The sequence below is a fragment of the Lethenteron reissneri genome, chromosome 23 (assembly GCF_015708825.2).
Source record: "Lethenteron reissneri isolate LAM-NWPU_2019-01 chromosome 23, ASM1570882v1, whole genome shotgun sequence".
NCBI lineage: Eukaryota > Metazoa > Chordata > Hyperoartia > Petromyzontiformes > Petromyzontidae > Lethenteron > Lethenteron reissneri.
In genome coordinates, this window is record NC_083801.1 from 5,476,016 (window position 1) to 5,497,290 (window position 21,275).

At 41.6% G+C, this 21,275-nt stretch overlaps 1 protein-coding gene across 2 annotated transcripts in view; it reads left to right on the forward strand.

Moving 5' to 3' along the window:
- The window catches only part of LOC133345874 (zinc finger protein 385D-like), a 78,422-nt gene that overhangs the window by 44,723 nt on the left and 12,424 nt on the right, over positions 1–21,275 (forward strand). For both annotated transcript variants that reach the window (XM_061556938.1, XM_061556939.1), the window contains 2 exons: positions 7,401–7,526; positions 13,749–13,887. In XM_061556938.1, coding sequence (XP_061412922.1) covers positions 7,401–7,526; positions 13,749–13,887 — 265 coding nt within the window. The remainder of the gene's footprint in view (positions 1–7,400; positions 7,527–13,748; positions 13,888–21,275) is intronic.

Below are 21,275 nucleotides of genomic sequence, written 5' to 3' on the forward strand. Positions count from 1 at the left end.
AGAGCATGAAGCAACATTACGGGAGACAGTGATGATCATAATGATGAAAATCTTACCACCTGCAATTGCAATGCTTTTCTTGTGTACTGCGAGCATTCACGGTTTGTGACCTTGCTCGCAAGAGTAGGTCACCATACGCTATGCCATTTCCAAATGAACCGCTCTGCTCAATTTAGATAACTAATATATTCTCCAGCACTTTAAAAAAGGTCTGCACATAAGTGCAAACTCGTTTACTGCACAGGAACTTACCAAATATATACTTCATTGATTAAAGAATTACACGTTTGCAATTTTCACCAGTGAGCAGACATGATTACACCATGGTAATCTGTATTCTGTTCTGTACAATATTTAGTCTCATTGAGAGATCGCTCATCTTCCTCTGCTGCCCCCAATTTCAGGAACTCTTTCTCCCCACTGTCGGTGCTGACTGCCCCAGTTGAAGGCTAGGTTCAAGGCCTTCTTCTCCTCTCTTTTAGTGGAATAAATAAATTAATTATGTATTTGACTATCTGTGAATAACCCAGCCAATTATAGTTACTGCATATTCTCAGATGAACATGATCCATTGTAATAAATATGACTACATTGACCCCCCCCTCTGGTCTACGCACCTGATAGGCTCACAGTGATGACATCACTGCTGTCTTTTCTTGGATTTTCTGTTTGCACTCAGTCACATATTCACTTTAAGATGTTTTTTGTTCATGTTTTAGTTTTTTGTTTGTTGCGGTTGCACCCGATTCAAGAGCCGAATGGTTCACAGGGCTATACCTAATAAATGAACTTGAACTTGAAATCACCTTAACTATTTAAGACTGAAACCAGAAGACTTCTTCACAATTATGGCTGTTGCCTGATGATGCAAATTGTAATTAACAAAGAAACATCGTACTGGAATTATAAATGTTGTGGGGTTACTCTCCAACACACCGGTGTGCTGAAGTAGTAGTAACCAAATGGCATTTATTGTTTACGTGACTAACCTTACTCATTGGCTGTGTGGGGTGGCGGCGGATTTAACAACATTTATATTTAGGCGATCGAACAAACAAAAACTTTATTTTGAAATAAAATAAATGGATTTTTCCACAGAATACTCATGTCCCACTTCTATGACGCATCTTGCAATGCAGATACATTGAGATTTATTTAAATCCCACTTGTATTGTAATCTGTAGCAAGTATTAGTCCTCCAATTAAGGCTTTAATTTGGTAATGAGCCAAGTTGAATTGGTTGATATACGAAGAGGCTAGGTTGATTAGAACAATAATACTGTACTGATAGTACAGTAATTCATTTATAATCCATGTTTTACTCCTAAACCAGAAAATTCACCCAAGCGTGATTACATCACTACACTGACATATACAAGAGCATTCATGCCCCGGCACAATACCATCCTCATTTTGTCCATACAAGCATGTCGATGATTGATTTATAAATGGTGGTTCTCGTGTCACTGATTATTCCATGCCGAGTTATATAGAGCCTGAACCCATCCCTTCGAGACCAGTTTCCATAGATTTGCTTTAGCATATTAGAGAGCATCGCCTCTCGGAGTTTTCTCATGTCACACTAATTCGTGGTTCATGTTTAACTACGTTACGTGTTTTATTTCTGCAACGAGATAATGCTGCTGTGGAACTACTGTTAGAATTTCTCGACGTAAGATAATATTTCTCACATTCGCCCGCTTAGTATTTCACTTCTATGGCGAGTCATCGTATGGTAATTAAAGTGGCTCATGGCTGCTTATATATCGAGTGGGAAAGATAAATGTGTTTACATTATATCAATGAAAAAAAGTTACGCATCTCGGCTGTGTATCTCAACTGACATGGGATTAAAGTGTCAATAATGAGAACACAGAATTGAATGTGTGCAATAGAGTACTTCTCCATTCGTATGGCTGATGATGTAGATGCAGAGAAACAACTACAATTTCACATTCAGGTGGTCAAGCCAGGCAACTGCGTCAGGAGCAGCGGAGTGTGTCATCCCCGCTGCGATGTTCGTTCCTCAATCCGCTTGTCCTGGTGAGGGTCGCGGCGGCAGCATATTTTGGTAGGGAGGTCCAGACCTCCCTTTCCCTGGCGACCTGACTCCAGCTCTTCTTGAGTAATTCCCAGGCATTCCCAGGCCAGCCGAGTGACATAGTCTTGCCAGCGTGCCCTGGGTCGGCCCCGAGGTCTTTGCCCAGTGGGATGTGCCTGGTAGAGTTCCAAGGGGAGTCTACCGGGGGGCATCCGCACCTCAACTGGCTCCTCTCGATCTGGAAGATCAGCGGCTCGACTCTGAGGCAAACCTTGCGGAGAAACCTCATTTCAGCCCCTTGTACCCGCGATCTCATCCTTTCGGTCATTACCCAAAGCTTATGAGCACAGGTGAGGGTGGGAACGTAGATCGACTGGTAAACTGAGAGCTTTGTTCGAGAACTCAGCTCCCGTTTCACTACCATGGGACAGTACAGCACCTGCATCACTGCGGACGCCGCGCCGAGCATAGCTCAGGTCCTAGGGTTGCCGCCATGACAGGCACCAACTGCCCTCAGGCCACAGCTTTTCGCAGCTGCATCGGCAATCTAGATCCTGAACATCGTCCACCCGGACTCAATGTCCATGAAATCCCCTGGAGTGTAGGAGAAGTTTGCCCGGAGGTGGCAGTTGAAATCTTTCTGCACTGGGTCTTCTGCCAGATGTTCCCAGAAAACCCACACTATTCGTTTGGGCCTTCCACGTCTATCTGGTTGGTGCCCCAGGCGTCGGATACAACTTACCACCAGTTGGTGATCAGTTGACAGCTCTGTCCCTTTCTTCACCCGAATATCCAGAACATATGGCCTTAGGTCCGATTAATTATACAACTTTAAAGTCAATCATTGACCTTCGGCCCAAGGTGCTCTGGTTACCAAATACACTTATGAGCATCCTTGTGTTCGAATATGGTGTTTGTTATTGACGTTCTGTGACTAGCACATAATTCCAATAACATCTCACCATTCGGGTTCAGATCAGGAGAGCCATTCCTCCCAATGATGCCTCTCCAGGTATCTCCATCTTTTCCTAGGTGAGCATTGAAGTCGCCCAGTAAGTCTATGGAGTCAGTAGGCGGCACACTGTCGAGCACTGCACCCACCATCTCCAAGAAGGCCGAATACTCTGAACTGCTGTTTGGTGCATAAGCACAGACAACAGTCAGCGTTTTCCTTTCTGAGACCCGAAGTCTCATTGAGGCGATCCTCTCATCTACTGGGACAAACTCCAACTGAACAGCCCCCAGCCGGGGGGCTTATGAGTATCCTCACACCCGCCCGGGGCCTCTCACCAGGGGTGACTCTGGAATAGGAGGGACCACCTCCAATCGCTAAGTTTGGTTCCAGTGCCATTTCTGTGTGTGGAGGTGAGACCGACTATGTTGAGTCAATACCATTCCACCTCCACCGGCTCCAGCTCCTTCCCCCCGAGCGACGTGACATTCCACATCCCAATAGCGAGTGTCCATTTCCAAGGTCCTCTCCCTGCCATAGTGGCATCGCACCCGCCCCTCATCCTTCGTACTGCGGATAGTGGGCCCACAGGATGGCGCCACGTAGCCATTTCAGGCTGGGCCTGACCGGGTTACGTGGGGGGCCACCCATCCACCAGGCACTTGCCAGTGAACACCACCCCCAGACCTGGCTCCAGGGGGGTGTCCTGGTATACCTTGTCTGGGTGAGGTTCTCTGATTTTTATATTTCAGAACCATTCATAAGGGGCTTTTTGTTTGGACCGCTATTTGTCTGGAAATTCCCCCCAAGGGAGACCCTACCAGGAGTACAAGACTCCAGGCGACATAGCTCTGGGGGTCATCGAAACGCACAATTCCCACCACCACAATAAGGTTACGATCCTTCAGTCGGGTCGCTGTGATGTCTCCTCCGTATTTGTGGATCGGCCATTGCGTCGTTAAACATTGTACGGTTTGTTCTGAATGACCACATTCGCACACTGCAGAGTTTTTAATTTTCCACTTGTGCATCAGGTATCCGCATCTGCCATGGTTTGTGTAGTGTACTGCGGCGATGTCACAGCTATCATGGAGTCGTGTCTCATCCAATCATAATGTGGGAGTCCTGTCATCCTGGCAATGTCACCAAGTGCTATACACGTTGTTGGAGTCGCTTAATGTTCAGTTCGAGGTGCATTTGAATGATGGCACGCTATTCTGCAGTTTGGACGAGAGAGAGAAAGACGTGCGAGTGTGGGCAGTCTTTTTAAAATTCAACTGTCATGGTACTCTGGATCAATATTGTTTTAAAGTGACGCAACAGCACCAAAATGGGGTTTTGGTTGTTTCTTCCTTTGAAGGCATGCCAGAATAAGTAAGGAAAGAGCCGTGTTTAATGTTCCAGAAATGCCATATTAACCCCAAATCATATAATTTCCACACCAGGCATGGAGTGAAAAATTAAGGTAAACAATTTAAATTTCAAGAAGTAAAAACATTCATAGAACTGGCCCTGATCAAAATATGTAGGTGCCACGGTGGCGAGATGTTAACTACCTTGGCTGGTATAAAAGAGGTGGTGGGTTCAATCCCAACCCTGACGCCTGTATATTTGGAGTTTACATGTTCACCCTGTGGTCATGTGGATTTGTCTCCGGGTCCTCCCGTTATTCCCTCCACATTTAAAAACATGCGTTTAAGAGTATTTGGCTGCGATACATTTCCACATGATAAGCCACTACGTTGAGCTATCAATTGTAGCCAGGTCGCTTCTGAAAAAGAACTACTGTATGTAGCTCATTGGGCCTTACCTGGCTAAATAAAAATAGTAAAAACGAAAATCTTAATCATTAATTATTTCCCAATAAAATTGTTTATTAATAATTATTTATTTCACAATAAAGCCACACTGAGTCCACTGCTCAAGTAATTGCTACAACAGCATTGTATGGTGGAATATGCATAATAAAATGAAAATGTAGCTGCTAATGTTGTTACGTAAATGCTTTCACAGGTATCGTGCTCTCAGAGGTGTGTGATAAAAATTTTAAGGGCTGTTATTGTCCGATGGAAATAAAAATGTTAGCGTTTTATGTGTAAAAGTAATAGTTATTTTGTCTTACAAACTTAAAATTACCACGTAGCATAATATAATAAAAACTCATAGCAATGTCTAAAAAGAAGATGTATATCACTTTCATACTGGTAATAAACCACACTCCAAATGGCCACATTTGGCTCCAACGTCCTGTTTACAAGTGCAGTCTATTCCAATTTCAACTTGGAAATTCAACGGATCCTGCATGCAAATGTGTTTTTAGGCAGCAACATGGTGGGGATATCAATTGGAGTCGAGAAAAGAGGTCCACAGCCATTGATTCCGGTCACAAACCGATTGCATTGTCAGTGTGTGAGCATGCAGGTGCTGCAGATGCATGTAGTCATCACATCGTGCACAAGGCTACAACAGTGAAAATGGAGAGTTTAGGTCGCCATTACAATGAAGATGATAAATAATTATAAGAGTACAGTAGCAATTATTTGCAGTCCTTTCTCAATCAACTGCTTTATGAAAATGCGCAGCACACAGTGTTGGCAATTTGCGGGGGTGTTTAACCATACTTCACCATGCGGGTCGGTGTTCTTTGGTAAAGGGGGCTTCAGGACCAGTTTAAATATTACCCTCCATTGATGTTAACCATGATTGGTAATAAAACTCGGGTCAGAAGGTACATAGTGCAGTGTACTCCGAATTGATGGCAATGCTCCTCCCAGATAGTGAATATGTTGCGTTGACTGGACATGACATCTGGGAAGCTAGAGTCGGGAAATTCTACTTTAGTTTCTAGAGCACACTAATTGAATGTTGTTGGTTTAACACCATTGTAATGATATGCAAATTTCACATATTACATTTGTTGTTATAACGTATTCCAGTATACAGTTGATTTATTGCAGAATATGCGAAAGCAAACATTTGCATCGTCTACCTGCTCCTGGCTATGTCACGGTGCTAATATATTTTGGCAGCCCTGAAGAATGGAAATTCCACATACCTATGGTAGGGGCCAGTCTGCCCACAGGTTCACCACTGTTAAGTTTTTACAATGTGTTACTCGTATTTACGAACTCCAGAAGACTAATAATACATTTAAATTACCCCCCAAACGGGGATTGGAACGTGCAACTTTAAAATTGTGAGTTGAGGGCTCTACACAGCACCATCCAGTCAGATGATGCTTTTGTATAATCTGATATTGTATTTCAATTTAATCTAGAAAATATGACCATACATAAAATTTTACACCGACATTGTGTTAAAAGGCATCGGACAGAACTATTTCCATGGTGTTTATGTATCATTGTAATTGTGTTCTTGTGGGATGTTTACTTTTTTGTTCCAATTATTTGTGCCATGTACAGGTAATCACTGTTGTTATTTAAAAGATAATTGGAAGTGTTTAAAGACTACACTTGATCAGTGGCACCAGTGTGAATATTTCCAGCTGTGACCTTTACCATCATCTTAACGGATGCAATGCTTGGCCTCACATTCTAAAAAAACAAACCACGTTCCAAATGATTAATTCCACACACGATAACCTAACTGTTGCCTTTAGCTCATTATCAGCAGCCTCTAAAGTCAACTTTCAGTCACAAACGTCCATTCTAAATGCATCCATTCTGAAATTTTCGATTTTCTTGTATATGTAAACTCTGCATACATTAAGCAATTCTCAAACAAAACAACCACGTTCAGCGTACAATCAGCGATGACCAACTTATGGTAACCAGAATGGAATACTTATTCTCTGTCTATCAGAATCCGAGCATGTGGCCGTGCGATAAGAGTGCATTGTTCACAATTGGAATTTCGTCTGAGGCCAACTCAGCCCACCATTTGTCTGTGGTCAGTAATAATAATAATGTCAAACTTGTAACACTCTGCACGGTATTCGCTCGCTCTCGAAGAGAGAGGCGGAGAGCCAGTGCCAAATTCCACCTACAAGCTCTGCAGTCCTCCACGTATCAAGGTGCTATCGGCAAATCGATTAGTGTTTATACGTGGGAGAAAGTCAGAGTTCCTGTAAAAAAAAACCCACGCATGCGCGGGACAATGCTGTAAGTACCCCATACAGATGAAACACTTGCTGTACTGCCATCTCCTGGAAAGCCAGAGCATGGAAACCTCAAAGTCCATGAGTGAGAAGGGAGTTTCACGACATTGTGTGATTCACCAACCCTTGCCTCCACAGCGCTGGGCTATATCCTCCAAGTCCAAGTTCAGCACTCTCTCAGTTGCCACCCAGTCCTAACCTTACAGTCTTACAAATGTGGCTTCAGAGAGAGCAGAGTGAAAAATAAATGCTTTTGCTGATGACTGTGCCCTCTCCTTTGCTTGTTGAAGATGGACCCCATGCAGAAGGCTGTCCTCACCCATTCCTTTGGAGTCCCAAGTTCTGCCACTGCGTCTGCACCCAGGAGAAGACACGTGCTGTGCTGCAACATCTGCCAGATCCGCTTCAACTCTGAGGTCCACCTCTCACCCTCCTGAGTGCCACGTGTGAAACTGTTGGGCATATGGGGCTTTACCTAAAATGTATACTCACAGTTCAAATGGAAGTTGGTGTAGATAGGTCCAGCTTGTTTTAGAATAATAAATCTGCCTAACACTCCACTCCCGAACTTTTCGAAAGAGTACCGAAACAAAATGTAATGTTATAAAATTTTGACCAGCTAATTAAGGTTAAGCTTAACTACAGAGCACACTGTGATTCAGGTTAACATTTAGGCCAGTTGACCTTTCCTCAGAGAGTGCATTGTGTGATGAGAAAGTGCTCGAGATGAACATGGTAAGTTTTCCTGGCTTGGATGTCTAAAGCCTCTAAATACGCCTACATCAATATGCTGTACAGGGAGAGCAAATGCGTGACTCACGAGGGTATGATGGGAGGAGGGTGGGGTATGACAAAGTAGAGAGGATTATTTTTGCAATGTACAGGATTTCCTCGTTATTCGTGAGGTGTACATTTCCAAACACGATTGCGAATGGTACGTTTCGCAGATAATGATATTGGCCTCGGAAATTAATCACCATAAATAAATACATAAATAAGCTATCAAATCATGAAAATTATCATAATACAAACTAATGGTACGTGAAATAAACTTTTCATACTCTAAATATATTAAAGTATCTCATCGCGTCATCTCTCATTACATTCTCATCACTTTATCTCATCACTTTCTCACATCACATTCACTCTCATCACTTTATCTCATCACTTGCTTTTTCTCCTCTCTCTCTCGATTAAGTTGTGTATAGTTCTAAATGCGATTCGTGGATAGCCAAATTCGCAGATAGCAAGTTCGTGAATAGCGAACGAATACCGCACTACATTTTTAAGGGGCGGGGACCAGAGCCGGCCCAGCCACTAAGCGACCCTTGCAATTGCAAAGGGCCCCGTGGCCAGCAGAGGGCCCCCTAGAGTCACTGCTAGCTAGTGGGTGAAAAAAGCATACATCAAAGGGGCTTGCTTAGGGCCCCCAAAGGTCTAGGGCCGGTTCTGGCGGGGACAATGGGAGGAACGAACTTAAGCAGCACGAACAGCCGGCGGGAGGCATGGCCAGGAGAGACTCAGTATGGGGATATACTTGTGTCTCGGCCTCGCTGTGTGCTGCGTTGCACCACTACCCGAGTCGTTAACCTCGCAGTCATTAAAAACCTTCATAGCCAGGGTAAACACCCGACTCAAAACGTATTTAATTAATAGAACGAGGTAAAACTGATGGATAAACACAGCACAAAATGCAGCATATGTTAACTTGCAATATCGATACAATGAATGAACACAAGGAGCATAATAACATTGTCTTAGATAACATGAAACTCAACAATAGGTCCTGGATGGACCAGGCACCTACATTAGCACTGAATAGCTATACAAGAGAATAAGCTACTGTGTTTAATAAGGTCACATCGTGTAATCACTATACTGCAGCCTAAATGTACAGCACTGCACATAACACTGAACTGTGGATGAGATACTTCTTCATCATTGCTCTCAAGATTGCATTAAAGTTACATGGGTACAAGTCTGACTCGACTTATCCAATTACAAGTAACATTCACAATAATGCAAGTGGCAGGCTTCGTTGTTAACTAGGCCTCATTTATCATAACAATTTAACAGCATTGTAAAGGCATTTACAGCATTATAACGGTAATCCTAACATTATAACAGCATTCCCAGTATTATACGAACATAAACGAACTTACAGACAATGCTTCTTAAAGTTCCATAGTGAACAGATGCACCTGTCTTCACGTAGACGCTATTTGTGCCTCCATTTGTATTCTGTGTAATGGCTGACACCCTGCCTCATGGCTTAGAGAATCTTAAATCGTAACTTCCTGGTCACGTGACCAAATGCAACACCATATCAGGAAATTCCTGTGTACTCACACCCTCGTACCTGCCGTGAGACAGAACAACTTGGCTAATTAAAAGGCGATTTACTGAATTATTATTTTGGTCAGCTTGTGCAATCGTTAGAGCATGTGAACAGAAAATAAGAAGGTAGCAATTTCTAATTGCAGTCGGGAAGTGGCTCAGCCCATCATCTAATTGGAATGTTCACGATACTGCACGTTTAATACTGTAACGTGTATTATACCGTATGTCCTAAAACAGAGATCAACTGTGTCAACTGCATTTCATGAATGCGTAAGTTTATTGATCGTACTTGGATTTACCCGAAGTAACAATTCTATGCCGAAATACTCTTCCAATGGATTTGGAATTATACACACGCTCCATTATTTAACTAAGTTAAATGTAAGAATCTTGTCATATAGTTAAGGTAGTGAGCTACGTTTATATATAGCATGAGAAATCGTTCATACATCATCCCAATGGTAAAAAGAGCATTTAAAATGTTTAAGGTTGTAAATAAATCCATTAATAGGCATGTGAAGCAGTCAGCTTATAGACTCATGTGAATGTGCAAAATGGTCATTAGCTATATTATAATAACATTTTAGTCATTACTTCTTTCACCACAATATTCCCCCAAGTGTGAGTTGTTATTGCCACAATGTAAAAATAATCACAGGAACGGCTCCCAAGGCTGCCAAAACTCGAGTCAATAAGAGCAGTTGCTCGAGTATATTTTTCCAGAATCTGCCAACCTTAATGGACCTGCAGACCTGGAACATATTAACGCAAAGTGCACACCGGTGTAAAGTACTGAAGTATATTTAATTTGAATGCTATTTTATGTTAACACTCTAATGTAATTTGTCCTAAAAGACCTATAGTAACCCCGACAAAGGCATTACCGTGTATTCAGGTTCCCATTAGGACCTTTAAAAATGGCAATGTTGTCAAATGTTTTTTATTCACAGATTCCGGCCTAATATTCATTTTAAAAGAAATTATTATTTTATGCGACTCATTGTGGAATGGAAGCAGATAACTGCTTAGTGAATTTGGGGAATAATGGGTCGCTATGGACTCAAATACTTTTCTCACAAAACCGTGCCCCAAAGCGTAATAGACGAGATTTTACATGATGGCCAAAAGCTTTCCCAAATCCATGTGTGGCCAATACCACGCAAAAAATGCAACCATATCCCTACTATCTATGTTAATAGAGTGTGGCGGTGTTCTTCATTTCAAGGCCCGTGGGCCACTGGCAGCCTCTGGTGTTTTTTTATGTGGCTCCTGACGTGCGGTCCCAGACAAAACACAAATGTGAAAACACCCCATCATGCTGTCAAACCCAATGGTTTCAAATGTGTGGCGGCCCTCACACCGATGTCTTATTGACAAAAGCGGCCCCCCTCTGAAAGTTAGTGAAGAAGACTGCCTTGGGGCGTTGTTGGGGTGGAGACAATTATTGGGCAAGCGTTTTCACAAATTTGCAGAATGTCTACCACTCTGCCTTAATGCCCACCCGTTCTGGGCATTCCTCAATTTCACAATGCAGAGCAGTGGAATGAGGTATTTTTGGCACAAAATATGTCCATGCTGAATTGAAAATTGTGGAAATGTGGCCGATTTTCTGACAAAAAATTGTGGTCGTACTGCAAATTTGTGAAAACGTTTGTCCACCATTGGCTCCACCCCAACAACGTCCTAATCCAACCACATTGTCACTCATAATATATATTTTTTTGCAAGGGTAATAGGGGAATGCTTGCATTTTTTTGAGTGGAATTTTTCACACGTGGATTTGGAAGTGCTGCATGAATTCCATTCATGTGAAAACACTTACTGTACCATTTCACCACTTTTTCGCAGAAAGATGGCCAAAAATAGCAAGTGAATTAGGCCCTTAGACACTTAGGAAAGATTAACAGATGCGCACCTTCAGATACACACAGACTCACACACAAAGACCAACGTAGAGTGGCACATATACACACACAAACGTGTAGACATATGCATGCACACAGGCACATCCATTTTAACTGATGCAAATATTTACAAAAGCCATGCACAGTGGCATTTAATATCATTTGTCTTTCCTAAAATATATTGGTTGTATATATGTGCTCAATATCGAAAACACGCTTCCAAATTCACCTTCCAAACATTGTTGGTTGGCCTTTTTGTTTCATCTAATCGCATATTTAGAGAATACACACATACACACAAAACATACAAAGACACCAACGTGATGACACCAATCACCTATATAGCCTGCGAGGCAATTGACATAATTCACAGGGAACCGCACTGCGCTATCAACTCGGTGACCCAAATTAAATTCTCAGCCACAGCAAATATCAGTGGCACCTATTCCAAGACTTCTCAGGTCAATTCAGCATTAAAATAGTTCGTGGTACAGTGTACACATTAGCAATACTGCACACCTGTAATCCAGGGCTTTGGAAGTGGAGGTTAGTGGCTTGTCGAGAAACAGGGGTTGATGGATTTGGTGGATCATGAAAATATGGCTGTTGGTGGATTTTCATTGGCTACATCAGTATTGTTGGCTCCATTGTCATGATAATCATCATTGCCATCATTACCAACATCATTATCATCATCATTGACAGAATAAGAATAGGTTTTAGCCTTTCTGGTAATAAAATAAGTGTTAAGATATTGAAACATCAAATTTAAAGCTTTTGCAAGGAATCATGTCTGGATTAACCACATGTACTTGTAGTGAACATGTGAACAAAACATGCTCTGATAACTATATATGGATTGTCTTTTAAACGGATTGGTCTACACCGGAGACAGCCTTCTTGAGGGCCTAGTCTCACCAGTGTCAGACCAGAGAATGCCAAACGGCGACAAGTACAAAGACAATGCCACTATCAGGGCATAGATATAGGTGCCAGTATCAAAGTATGGAAACATAAGAATCGCTGTCATAATAAGATTTTTTGTCATCATAATCATGTTTCATTTATCAAAGACAGCTTAAGCGCTACAAAAAGACAGCTTAGCATGACAATTCCGCACCTCGTGAGACAGTGGAACAACACGCAGACACAAGAATATCATCAAGTGTACGTGTGTGCACATATTCACTTTAAGATGTTTTTTGTTCATGTTTTTTGTTTTTTGTTTGTTGCGGTTGCACCCGATTCAAGAGCTGAATGGCTCACAGGGCTATACCTAATAAATGAACTTGAACTTGAACTTGAGCAGAGTCTGATTGGTCAGTTCGGCCAGACAGTGGGGCGAGCATGCTAAATTGAGCAAATGCACAATTATAAATTATATATGAATTGGGCCCTATAACTTGCAGAACATGTAATAAGCACGTTTGGGGAAAACACAGATATGACCTTTTCCAAGGTGCACCATCACTGGTGTGCTACTCATGGGACCTCCTTTGCAAGTACCAAAACATGAGAATAGGGTGTTCCCCTCTTTTCTGGCAACAAAACAGCTGTGTTAAGTTGTTAAAACACCAAACTGAAACCTTTTACAAGGAATCATGTCTGCATTAACCACAATACTTTTGGTCGAAATGCAAACAGAAAACATACTCTGATAATAGAGGACGCCTTTTGGCGTCCTCTGGTCTAACACCGTTTGAGACGAGGATCAAAAGAAAGCTCTCTCTGGTGTGGACCAATCAGTTTCAAAGACAATGCATTTATTATCAGAGTATTTTGTCTGTTTGCATTTTGACCATAAGTATTGTGGTGAATGCAGACATGATTCCTTGTAAAAGTTTTCAGTTTGGTGTTTTAACAACTTAACACCTGTTTTGTTGCCAGATAAAAGGGGAAAAGCCTATTCTCACGGTGTGCTACTTTTCCAAGGTGCCCCATCACTTCGTTTTAAAGCTTTCGTGACTGCAGGGATTCATATTCTTGGTTCTTTCGGTAAAGTCCCTTCCTTTATTACTGCTAATCCTACATAATACACTAGCATAATATGACTTTGAGACCCCCCACCGCCTACACATTCCACAAGGAGTGACTAACCCCATATCTGCATTTGTCATCAACTTGCTAAATTCCTCTGTTCATATGTAAACTCCTTTGTCAAGGAGCTCTCCTCTTCCCACCCAGCTTAAAATACGCTGCCAAGCTTAGCAGTGTTCATTAGGACGCTGTCTTTCTGACAGCTCTGTTTCTTCACCTGAGGACGGCTGCTTGCGTTGTGGCCGAAACGTCGTGAGAATTTGTATTATGTTTAATATTTATTATCTTGTTATTTCCCATCTACGTGACTTTACCGAAAGAACCAAGAATATGCCCCATCACTTGTTGTGTGTGCAGAGCCAGTCAGTGGCCCACTACAAGGGCACCAAGCACTCGAGGAGGCTGCAGGCCCTGGAAGGTGGAAAAGAGGCACCCGGCAGCTCCGCCGAGGACAACAAAAATGGCCGCCAACTCAGCAGCCCACCTCGTCCTGCTGGTAAGAGATAACCCCGGTAGTGATAATATAATCATACCCATGCCCACTTGTGAAGGAATACCCCACCATTCAGTTAACATCAAGGTTAATTCAAAGGTTCTAATAAAACTACCCCTCTACTTGCATGGTCATTGGATAGTGTTCATATGTTAGAGATCCTAAGCCAGTGATTTGTAACACAAAAAATGAACAGCCCTTTATCATACTCTTTGGGTCTTTTGGTAAAGTCACGTAGATAGAAAAAAATAACGACGTTTCGATCGCAACACAAGCAGTCGTCTTCAGGTGAAATAAGTTATAATTAAAAATACTTTTTTTTAAACACGCTTTAATGAAACGTACCCTACTCGTAATTGCAGAACTCTATGACTCCAGGAAGTGACCGCAAAGCTTTCCATAACGTAAGGGACCGTGGTGATTTACAGCCAACGTCAGTTGAGCATGGACAATTAGACCCAAGCCGAAACATAACATATAAAAATGAATGTTTAAAAATACTTTTTTATTTTGTTTGATAGAATATAGTATTGTCATCGGTATGACATAAGTATACGAAGTTTGCAGTTGATACCACATTGGGTAGTGGGTTAAAATTGCATTACAAGATTTGAGGATATGACAACAACAACAGACATAGTGAGTTAAATAAAAGCGTGTAAAAATACAGTGAGAGAGCTGCTGAAGCAGGATGTTATATAGGCCTGAGATGGGTGCAGCCCAAGGGTAAGTGGGCGGGGCTAGAGATAGTATTTGCATGTATATGTAAGATGGGAGGGCGCCCTGAGGCTGTGAAGGTAGCCATTGTATTGTGAAAAAACGAGAGCCACCGCCACACCTGAAGACGATGGCTTGTGTTGCGATCGAAACGTCGTGATTTTTTATATATTTTTAATATCTATGTAACTTTACCGAAGGACCCATAGAGTATGAATTCCTGCAGTCACGAAAGCTTTAAGTCAAGATTTAACCCTTTATCAGTCCACTGCTGGATAAAGGCATCCCTATACTGTGTTGGTTATGGGGATTGTTTGAACAGACTTCACCACACTGCTCAGTGCGGATTGTCGAATACAATTTTTAGTTTATACCGGTAACCACCTTTGTTTGGCGGTTTGAATTTCGGTTGGATAGTCAATTTCCAAGTCTAAAAAAAGTATAATTAACTCCTCCCGTCTTCTTGCATGCATGTGTGTTCTGTAGTGTACCTCAGTTTCCCCCTGCACCTCCTTTTGTCTATCCGCATTCTAAGTTTGTCTTTCCGTTTGTCTCTGCATCTCTGCCACCAAACATCACCTTCACTTCCTTTAAGTATATATCCCAAAACCATTCCAAATTCGATACTCATCATCAAATATCTGTGGTTTCTGTATCCCACCATCTGGCTTTATGTCTTTCATTTGGTCAATTAATTCCATGTCCCCACTCAGTGACCATCTCAGGATAAAGCACTCATCACATCCTCCTCTTCTTTAATACGTACGCAATGCTTGCCGTGTTCTATCCTGAACTTTAAAGTTGTTTACTCTATACTGTATGCTGGTCTCTCTATAGGACTACCAAAGCAGGTGATTTTTCCATAAGGTGTTTATTTAGCCTTGGGTGAATTACGACCTGAGTCAATCCCTGACTGGGATTTGAATCCACAGCTGTGTAACTTGTTTTTTTTATATTGTTTTTTCGATTATTCGTTCGTTGTCCCTGTTTGACGTTAATTTCACTGTTTCGGCATTTTCCAATACATTGCTTTATTTCTCAGTCAGATCACCAAATTGTACAATAATGAATGGTACATTTGCAGCAATCATATATAGTTAATTTGTAATGCCTATTGTGTGAGTGCAATTGTCTAATTGGTTATTCAATTAAGTATTATCTACAATATTTTAAAATGAATGTTCTCTTTGTTAAAATTAATGTGATTTCATTTCAGTTACTTGAGATATGAAAATGTCTTTTCTATGCAGCATCTAGGCTGCTAGTTTAAACAATGGCTCGGTAATTAAGCTAGTCGCTGACACGACAGTGAAAATTAAATAGCCTAAACAGCATATGCTGAGAGCTTGAGAGAATCTGTTTGGCTATAATGCTGACTGTGATTGCAAGTGTAATACCATCATTTGTCGTCTTTTCAGACACTTTTTTCATTAAAGAGCCCGAGGTGTACATTACTTCAGAGGCTGACCGAGCTGACATCTGGCCATGCTGAGAGTAGAAAATGACAATATTCGTTTTTAATAAGCTTCACGGCCTACGTTTTATCACCGCTACACTCCAAAACTTCAATTACAGTGGGGCTTCTTCGGCTTCCCGTCGACTTTTTGGATTCGCCGTAGAGAAAAAGAGAATGCTACCGCGAGATCTATTGGCATGCAAGTGGGCGGTAGACGGAGCAACGGGGCAATGGTGTCGCACTCTTGAAGCTTCCTAAAAGACAACATGCAAAGAGAATCGGTGGAGACCTGCGTTGGGCCCAAATATTCGCTTCTGCTCAGGGTGATTCCTCACAAGTCACGGGGAATGGGTATCGGTGAAATCAGATGGCTTCGTTACGTAACCAGCTGCACTTTCTGGGCCACTTTAATTATTGAGGGCGTGAAGTCACGCACTTGGGTTGACAGAAATTTGCCCGTTCTGGTTTTTATCAAAACGAGTAACCATTTGTCATATAAAAAAATATATCAAATGGGTTTTCTATATGGTGTAAAAAATATTCTAAATTGTGTGTGGTGCAATACACCTTTAAATGTGATTGAACAGTGATATAAAAAAAATGTGTATAAGTGTCTTCAAGGCAAATCCATGAGAAATAAAACAAGAAAAATAATCTCACAGTAGCATGATGTTATCCACACAACAAATATTGGTTACCATTCTTTGACATGAAGAGGTTTAAAAAAAAAATCGGTATTTATTGTATATGTTGTGAAATTCAGACTCATGACCTGATAAAAAAAATATGGAACATGCCTTGAGTGACCTATCAAAAACGTCAGCCTTCCTTTCAGAATTGCATTCGATGAAGCGAAATCCCATTATAGTACATTCTATATGTCTCCATTGGGAGCTACTAGCCAATTCTGAAAATATGCATGACCTGCACCCATGTAAACCATTAGGACCGCTGTGTAAATGACGTGATATCCCTCAACCACGCTTCTTGATTAAAATATTTGGAACATCCACGGTAATATATATTTTTTATGTCTTTCAGTGTGCACGGATGGCTATTGCTCATATCATCAGGCCGCTCGTTAGAATTGGTTTAAGATGCCACACTAGTGCCAGTGTTTATGATGGGGTGGTCTACGCAAGGTATGCATACCGGCCAGAATAAACCATACGGTATATAATGTACCGGTGAAATAAATAATATTAATGTAAAGTAAATGCACGAAAACATAAAACGAACTCGAAAAAACCGGTTATATACATTACTGTTATGTGTATATTACGCGCATAATGACACCGTTTGCCAACAAAGTTTAATGCATGTTGAACTTCTGTTGCACCGTACATCACCGATCGTGCTAATCGGAGGTGCGGGGGAAGGACAACAAACTAAACATGATTTGGTAGTGAGTTGAAGCTGATCCAGCACTTGTCTTGTTTAACCTACAATATTTAAAAACCTAGTATTATATTTTAATGTAGCACTCTTCAGTACCTCGGCATACAAACATTTGTAAGCCTAGGCTCAAAACAAGTCCCAAATGTTGCCTCACCCCCATTTTGGGTGACCCAAAAGCACATTATTTTTTTGGATTGTGCCAAATGTCAGTTTTCTTACCCTTCTATAACACTATTACAATTCACGTCATTCACTTGTTCACTCGCGTACTCAGAATTGTATTTTTATGCAAACTTTCATTCCCGATGAGGATGGTAGAGGTATTTAAAATGCAGCACTGGTGGCTACTGAGCCTTGGAGCGAAGGAAATGCCAAATGGGTCGTCAGCGTAGCTTAATGATCACTTCCCCCGTTGGAGTAAAGAAATAACGAGATGGTTGACTGTGATAGAACTGAAAGGTCAGCAGTGATTGAGCCTCAGTTGTAGACTCACGTGTTTTTAACACATGCGTGATCACTTTGGAAGCGTCTCTTGTTCATTACGATTAAAATAGCTGATATTCCTTGCCATTACACGTAACTCGATATGTCATTGTTCCATTGCATGTTACGTGTTCTTAGCATGCGTGATTACCAAATGGGTTTGATTCTTTTTTACATTAAAAACAGATTAAACATTCGCACGAATGATATTATTGTACAAGATATTTAAATACGTATTTAATCAACCATTTGAAGATCCTTATTAACCTTGTAGTAACAATGCGTTTTCCTCTAATTAGAGCAAATGTGTACAAATATTATCATGCATTGTTATACTTCATGGTAATGAAGCAGTATAGCAAGGATGACAAAATAGGAAAATTGAAGTGATATAATTTAAAAGTTTCTGATTACATTTCGACAAACATGCTCTTTGTAAATAGTTCAATATTCATTATAAACAGTGGTTCTTAGATAACACAAGCATCTATCTGAAGAGCAGAAGCTCTGTTAAATAAAAGTTGCTAAGGGCAGTTAGTGGTGCCGGGGGAATGCAAACAGCAGAAGCTGCCAGACGTCCACCATTTAAAATTATCTGTTGAATAATTTCGTATCAAAGAGTGTTCAGTGTAAGTTTTTTTTTTTTTATGTCACATTCTATGAGTGTTTTTTGCTGCCCTATTGTAGAATGTACCATGTGATCTGGTAATGGTATCGTATCGCCAGTATATTACAGCTTGAGAGTAGATATATGGATAATATTTTCATAGTACGCATTCAGCGCTCCAATATATTTTATTGTAGTTTTGCCTAAGCCTTGGGCAATCACTGTAATTCAAAGGGGATCCTTAGAATTTGATTTCATGCCATGCTGGTCACCTACATTAAAAAAAATATGGACAGCAAATTTAAAAGTAAAGAGCATACAATGAAAGTCCTTTGTTGCAGTATATTCAAACGTGTCATCCATATGTGAAGGCATCACATCAAAGGCAATATACTGTAGTTTTGTTTTAAAGTAATCATAAAATTACACTCGAAAGCATGCATTTTTCCATAAGCATAGGCTGCTGTCATGATTAATTTGTTAAGAAGTCATGGGCCAGATATTGCCCTCCAGTCTTGCTTTGTTACCATGGAGTCCAACGTTTTCAGATTTGCACCACCAGTTCGGCAGGATGTATTTATAAGCATAACACGCCATCTCCACATGTTACTTTGGACCTTTGCGCGTGCAAACCACAGACTTAACTCTGGGAAAGGCTTCAAACAATTTATACTTTTAACATTTCTAAATGTGCATTTCATGGACCGTCGCATAGATTTCACCTGTTTTTATATACATATTTTTTTATTCCGAATAATTGGCGAATCATATTGAGCTGTTTAATTATTTATGTGAAAGTCACTGCATCCCATGGATCGAACGAACGTGACACGTTAGCTAGAGTGTGACACTCACAATTGGAGTATTGAAAAGTTCAAATGCTAGTTATGGGTCTTCCTCAGCCCACCATTCCTCCAGGGTAAACAAAAGTATTACTGTGCAGTACTACTTCATGGGTCATCATGGGACCTCCTTTGCCAGTACCAAAATATGAGAATAGGTTTTCCCCTTTTTTTCTGGGGAAAACCTATTCCTATTCTATTCAGTTTGGTGTTTTAACATCTCAACACCTGTTATGTTTCCAGAAAAAATGTGAAAACCTACTTCATGGGTGTTTAGCAGTGGTAGTCATATGCAGGGCCACAGAGAGTGAAAGGCAGGTAGGTGTACGAGATCTGCCATGGGAATGGGTGATTATAACGGAGGACTGGTCCGCACCTTCGATCAGCACGGTTGGCTATGTACGGTGCGAAAGAAGTTCAACATACATACATGGTCAGGGATGTGACTGGATTCATTTCTCTGTTGTGATAACTTTGTTGTTCTGTAGTGCCTTTTGTTTTTGGTGAAATTTCGGAAATTGTTTATTCTTTTTATTTTCTGAGGCTTTTAATTTGCTTGGTAGTAGCTATATCTATAGGGTTTTGGCCCTTAAATTATTAATGTACAGCGTTGTGGGATGCAATTAGCATGAGTTATGCGATATAAAATTGATTATTAAAGACCCCCAATGGAGATGAACCCCACTCCACTGTTAGTTTCAGCAGGCAGACGCTCGCTCTCTGACAGCGAGTACGCATCGAGAATATTTGCGAAACAGCGTGTGCAAGGCGCCCCGGCAAATTCAAGTAGGTGGGCATGAAAGGGGTTATGCGGCTGTTTTGATCCTCATTATTTCGAGCTATTAAGTTACACTCACACGAGGAAGCAGTTGCGCCAGCTCGTGTTGTGTTGGCACAGCACTTACCGTTTGTCTGCCCTTTGCAGCAGTGCTGTACTACTCATCACGTTTAATCAAACATCAGATAATTGCCCTATTGTTAGAGTCTGTATTGTCTTAATTGAAGAGGTTCTTGAATGCGCCGTCCAGATGCGTTGCTTTGCAGATGTATGATTTGGTGCATTACATGTCCTGCGTTGATATTGGTGGTGTTGCGTGTTCGCATCATATTTCTTGCGGGACATCCCATCACAAAAGGAGGCATTACATTTAGCGTAGCTATTTAAGCCTCACCAGCATGATAAACTCTATTTGTTAAGTCACTGGTGATATGCACACATTCGAAGCAGAGTGTATTCAGCTGTGCCATGGTGCTTTGTATGTGTAGTGACATTGAATGAGTCACTGTCGCGCGTGCTGCTGGGAGATTGGTAGACAATGAGATTTGGGGTAGCAGCCAGTTCTACCAGTCGGACCTGTCGGCAAGGCACGGAGCCCTCTGGGGGATCCAGAAGGGTGCGGGGGGCCGAGGGCGGAGCCTGGCCACACTGGTTAGGATAAAAGGAGAGCTCCGACTCACAGTTGGGGCTGTTGCGATCTGGAGGGGAATCCGGTGTTGCTTCGTCGTCGTTATCTTTGCTCTCTTCAAGCTTTGGGTCTGGCAGCATTTTGGCTGTCATGACCCGGTACGTAGTTATCCCCTAAGGCTGTAAAGGCCGGAATAAAATAGTACCTCCTACTAGTGTCTGTGCATTGATACACTACATATGTGTTGTATAGTAGAACCACGCGGAGATGGAATTTACTATAAGAGCTGTTGCCGTTTATTAACCACTTACATTCGGCACTCAAGCTCACACCAGGGGTAGGTCCTCTCTATTCTTGGTCCTTAACCTGGACCCCCGAACACTGTCGTCCTATCTTTGGCGATCCCTTGGGCTCTCTCACTCGGGCCGGGGCTCGTCCAACACTGCCCGGCAACAAGGAGAGAAGAACCCACTCTCTCTCTC